The sequence below is a fragment of the Myotis brandtii genome, unplaced genomic scaffold, assembly GCF_000412655.1.
Source record: "Myotis brandtii unplaced genomic scaffold, ASM41265v1 scaffold191, whole genome shotgun sequence".
In the NCBI taxonomy this organism is placed as follows: domain Eukaryota; kingdom Metazoa; phylum Chordata; class Mammalia; order Chiroptera; family Vespertilionidae; genus Myotis; species Myotis brandtii.
Window position 1 is genome coordinate 140,470 of NW_005357115.1, and position 6,000 is coordinate 146,469.

At 34.4% G+C, this 6,000-nt stretch overlaps 2 protein-coding genes across 5 annotated transcripts in view; both read right to left on the reverse strand.

Moving 5' to 3' along the window:
- Nucleotides 1–6,000, reverse strand: part of LOC102242739 (interferon-induced, double-stranded RNA-activated protein kinase) — a 274,887-nt gene that overhangs the window by 135,363 nt on the left and 133,524 nt on the right. The window lies entirely within an intron of this gene.
- The window catches only part of PRKD3 (protein kinase D3), a 61,488-nt gene that overhangs the window by 31,621 nt on the left and 23,867 nt on the right, over nucleotides 1–6,000 (reverse strand). For all 3 annotated transcript variants that reach the window (XM_005864714.2, XM_005864716.2, XM_014538417.1), the window contains 2 exons: nucleotides 5,175–5,332; nucleotides 1,295–1,487 (listed from right to left, as the gene is read on the reverse strand). In XM_005864714.2, coding sequence (XP_005864776.1) covers nucleotides 1,295–1,487; nucleotides 5,175–5,332 — 351 coding nt within the window. The remainder of the gene's footprint in view (nucleotides 1–1,294; nucleotides 1,488–5,174; nucleotides 5,333–6,000) is intronic.

Genomic DNA, 6,000 nt, shown 5'->3' on the forward strand with positions numbered 1-6,000 from the left:
CCTCTACAAAATATTGGTTTTAGAATGTATCTGTTCTGCTGAGCAGAGCAGCACTATTTTACTACCTTTCCTAAGATTATCTGCTGGCTAGAATTTGTACATCTGTTATTAATGTTCTTTCCCAAAACATTCCTTAGTGGCTGCTTGCCAATACACTTTAGTGTTGATATTTTAAAGTATTAACATATATTAAATCATATTCAAAACTAAGCTGTTGAAATAAAATTTCAACATGTAATTATGCCTGCCTGATGCTTATTAAATACTTGACAACAATTATACAACCTGTTTTCTATTTGATGCTCTCCTATGCTGTCATATTGTTACCAAGAAAATTTTCTTTTCTTACATACTTGTTAAATTTATATACAATTTTTTGATTGTGTGCTGTAAACAGGATTTATTATTGCAAAGACCTCAAACATAATGTTTATTTAGATAAAACTGATTTGTTCAATTCCACAAATACTTCTATTATATAAAAAAAGTATGGTACCAAGAACTGTTAAAATAATCACATGAAAAATAAGTACATAAGATTTTAGAAAGATTACTTGTCATATCCTGGCTTAATGACTAATAACACATTCAAACTCTCTGTTTTGGTTTTCACAGTATTGTACAGCATTGCTGAGAGATATGAGATTTTTAAAAAAGATAAAATCATTTTAGGAAACATAAAAACATTATATAATTATACAGGAAAAATTATTCCATTATTCTATTAAAACCCTGGTTCATTAACAGATGTTTTTGGAATACTATGATAGTGTTTTGGGTTAGTATCCAAATATGGTGGCTCCTATTATAAGTGGCTTCTACTATATTCCACTTATTTTCAGGAATAGCAGTTTTTGTACCACTCTTCTAGCTACATAATTAATAATAAAAATAACTAAACTCTTGTAGTATGTGTGTATGAATATTTAATGAAAAAAGGAAATCATTACTTTACATCTTATCTGTTTTTGGAATTAGAAAGACTTAAGCTCAAATATCAGCTTACCTGCTTACTAACTGTTCTGTATTGGCAAGTGTTAAGCATCCATATCTTAGAGATCCAAATTCTAGTTTTCCTGTTTATATTCTAATTTTTCTCTAGCACAGTTCCTGGTACATAGTACACATATTTCAGATAGTAGTAGTAGTTAATATGTGTATCTTCTTTCTTTTTTAAGTTAGCAATTATGAGACCAATTTCTTTGCTTAATGCTTCTAAATATAAATATTTTAAACCTATATTTGCTAATAAAGACAGATATAAATTTTACTTAAGAAAAACATCCAATCCTACCTTTACATTGCATTCCTTGGCGAAAGAGGCCTTTCAGTAACCGCTTGCAATACTGACATATTGTGGGACGGGTATAAGAGTGAACAGCAAATGTGTGCGGAACTTTTACTCTGCACATTACCATCTTTTCCATCCAGATTGGGCGACCACTCCAAGAAGGAATTCTCTTACTTGGTTCTTGGTGAACATGTGACTAAAACATAAGTAATTTCCATAAGCATAAGTCAATATTAAAAAAATATGTTAAGAGCTGGGTTTGACCACAAAAGTCATTTTTTTTAAACAATACAGCCCAAACTCTAAATCTCAGCAGTTTGCTTTGGAAGCTTAATTGGCCAACTCTTGAAGGAAAAAAGAGCAAAATTTCTTTGCTATTTATGATTTTTTTAAAAAGGGTATTTTCATTCTCACATACACAGATTCACCGGTTAGTTATTTTTTTGCCAGGCACACATAGCATTTTTCAAATAAAACACAAAAGCCTTAAAGTCGATTTATAACAGATGTTCAAATCCCTCCAAAAATCTTACCAAGGAATTAATCATGGGAAAAGCAAATAAATACAGAAAGTGTTATTGCTATTCATGTTAAATTACAGAACACAATGTCTGAAAATATTTCAAAACAAATTATTTTTTCAAATTTATTTTAATACTAAAATATGTGTGTAAAAATTTAAGTTTAATTAATGATGATATACATAATGGCAGATATAAAACTAATTAAAACTTTACCTCCAGTAATTATCCTTTACGAAGTTCCTTGATATTTAAAATGTTTTCCAGTTATTTACACTTTTTCTTTTTTTGAGCAAGAAAAATTAAAGTAGGAGCTGATTAAAAATTTTTGTGTAACCTGAGGAATAAGTGGATTTTTGCAACTATAGCTCTTTCTATATATTCAAAAGAAATAATCATATTAAATTATATGTCAGTTCAATGTGGCTCATTCCATTCATTCAATGTTCATTGATTACTATAGGCCAGGCCTGATACTATGTATGGGGATATAAAAATAAATATAGTCCATGTTTTCAAGCACAAAATCAAATACCTAACTACTTTCTAGATGTATTACATATTTTGTTGTTGCTGCTTGCATCTTCACAGCTAGAACTGAGGTCCTGAGATCTTTCACATGCTTTCTGTAACTAGTCATGTCTGTAATTCAGAAAAGTTGAGTCATTCTATATTGATATATTCAACCAACAGAGGGAAAATAAACTAGAAGAACCAAGAGACAGAGAAGTGTAACGGAGAAATAAAAGGAGGAAGAGAAAAAGATTTTTTTGAAGAAAGTACGAAGAAGAAAAAAGAAAAGCACAGCTGAATGGAGGAGAGCACTCTAAAAATAATACAAATAAAGCCTCTGATGTATAGTTTTTCACTAATGTGTAGCCAGAAATTTTCTAAAATGAATTATGAAGTAGTTTAAGAAAAGTACAAAAAGAATATTAAAACCCAAACCAAACTTGTATGCTTTATTTGTCCAAGGTGTCCGGCTCTAGTCTGCCCTCTCCCCACTCCACCCGCCGCCCCCCACACACACCCTTCATCCATATTGCTATGTATGGAGCACCTTCAGCAAAAGGACCATCACAGTGATTCTGCAAAGCTAACAAAGAAGCCAACAGGAACGAGAAACAGATGTTTGGGCCTTTGTTCATCCTTGGCTCCCTATTCTAGTGGTGACTCAACACTACTTCTTGCTCCTGCTTCTATCACTTTCAGTGTGTCTCAAGTTTAAAACACACAAGATGGAATAAGACTAATTTAGCCGGTCATCATCACATGTATTAAGATATCCCTAAAAGGAAGAATTTTCCTAACACATCCCTTCATACGCCAATAGCCAGTTAGTGATTGCCTTTTGTCAGGTCCTGCTGGGATTGGGGTATTTGGGACATGGTACAGAACACGTGTGCAAGGACTATGCCACAGCATGGAGTCTGGCACATGAGAACTTAGGAGGCTCTTTCTATGTAGCACTTGAGAGTTAATTCCTCTCTATCCTAGGTTCAGATTGGAGGTTGTTTCCCTCTCCTCACTGCCATCTCCTTTATTCCTAGAGTGTCCTCTTTTCCCACTCTTCCTTCCCTGATTTTCCTCCCTGAGTTCTTTTACTGTACCTCCTTCCTTTTTGAGATTGCATGCATGGACTGACATTTCACTCTACAATTTCTACCTGTTCTAAAATACTCCACACAATCTAACCAATTCAAACATATACTCTACTTCTGATACGTCCCTATGGAATTTTCATCTTCAGGATAAAATATAAACTAATGAATTAAAACGTAATGCCTTATTCATCTGCTCTGTCCTGTTAATTTCCTAATCTAGTAATTCCAACTAAGGGTAGCTGGCAGACCAATATCATTTGTAGGACTCTTAAAAAGAACATATCTCTATCCTACAGTCCCCATTCCTAGCTAAGTTTCCTGTGCAGTTCATGTATAAAACGCACCAGCTTTGCTTTTACCAATCTTTCCCCAAGCTCTTGCATATCTTTATAACTCACTGTTCTCAGTTCCTTATGCAACAGCAGTCTTCTCCTTTAAAAATCTCAAATAGGACTAAGCAATATAGAAATATGGGATTTTCTGGTGAAAGAATTTCAGGAGCTTTTACTCTGGTGCCTGTTTACAAAATATAGTGATTAGGGCATCAAGAAAACAGCCCAAAGGCTTGATTTTAGCATTAATTTACAGAAGACCAAAGGGTTTATAGAAACAACTAAACTATGAATGGAAATCATTTTAAGTACTATCAAATGAACAAGAAAGTTATTTCTTTCTTCCCTGATCCTCTACCTTTATACTTGAGGGGTACAATATATAAGAAAAAGCCACTGATTTAAAAATAATCAGTTCTGCCCAGCTGGTGTGGCTCATCGGTTGAACATCGACCTATGAATCAGGTCATGGTTTGATTCCTGGTCACGGCACATGCCTGGGTTGTAGGCTTGATCCCCAGTAGAGGGCATGCAGGAGGCAGCTGATCAATGATTCTCTCTCATCATTGATGTTTCTCTCTCTCCCTTCCTCTCTGATATCAATAAAAATATATATTTTTAATTTTTAGAAAAAAACAGTTCTGGATTTAGTTCTAATAGCACTTACTAATTTGCTCTATGACTTCAGTGAAGTCACTTGACCATTCTGAGTCTCAACTGTCTCATGGTATACAGATGTACTGCTATATCTTACTGGAATACTGTGAGGATCAGTGGGGGCACTCATGCATTCATTCATCACTGAGTATAACTACTAAGTACCAGGTATTGTGCTGGTCATGGAAATGAGCATTGTTTTCTTTAAATAGATCATAAACTCCTTGAGAACAGTCCAGTATACAAATACTATACACACCATTAGGAGGTCTGAAAAGTGCTATGGCATTCAGAAAATAAAATAACTTCTTGGTAGTAAGGGGAAAATCAGGAAAGGTAGCTGTTGAGCTAGGCCTAGAAAAAAAATATAGAGGAGCAAGGATGTGTTCAGGGAATGTTGAATAGTACAGACGTCAGACACATAGAATATATAAAAGTTTTCTAGTCAGGAGTTGTGTATTAAGCTGTAATGGGATAAGGTGGTCCATATGTAATATGTAACATGAAGCAAAGTATGGAGATCAGGTGTCCGGATACTGGTCAAGAGACTAATGCAGTGAGGTCCAAGTGATAATGTGATCCCAAAGTATACAAAATGCAGTTCATTACTATTGGTAAGCCCTGTCTCCATAACACATTTTAAGCTTCTTAACTGTAAGAATCTTACTATTCTTTAGCATAAAACTTATGTTCTAAAATGATGTCATATATCCTATACAACCTAAGGAATACCTAGTACAGTGCCGTTCTAATACCTTAGAATACGTACCTCTTCAGTGGGAAGGGCAACATACTCAGTTTGTAGAGGTCTTGGGACTGAGAGGCCAGGTCCTGGTAGAGACACATTTGACAGGCGCCTCTTTCTTACTCCACTACAGTTATTTGGAATCTTGAAGGCACAACGTTTATGATAATTTAATCCACAGCCTAAATATATTTTAAAAGGTTAAAAAAAGAAAATAAGAACCCAGACAACAGGCTAAATGGAAGCTAACAAATTCAAAAACAGGAAATGTGTAAGAAGGTTTATTTAGAAAGATCAAGTTAGTAGAATGGTAGTTCTTGAACTGTGGTCTCCAAGTATGGCATCACCTGAGAATTTGTTAAAAATGTAAATTAGCAAGCTCTACCCTAGACCTATTGAATCAGAAGCTAGCAAATCAGTCCTTGAGGTGATTCTGATGCATGGTAAACTTTGAGAATTACTGGGCTTAAAGCACTTCAACAAATTGTGGCCTGTGTACCAAATCTTTCCTAGGACATTTGAAAATTATATGAAATTCAAATTTCAGTGTTCATGAAGAATTTTATTAGAACACAGCAATATAACATGCTCAATTTTCTTTCACACCCTAACAGCAGAGTTAAGTAGTTTCGAGAACATACGGCCAACAAACCTTAAAATATTTACTTTGGCCCTTTACAAAACAATTTCATTGATCTTTCACCTTAGAGCAGTGGTTCTCAACCTTGGCTGCACATTAGAATCACCTGGGAATCTTTTTAAAATACTGATTTCTGGGCCTCATCCTCCGGAAATTGTTTCTTTGTTATGGGGTAAGGCCACAACATTAGTAACAAAGAAACAGAATTTC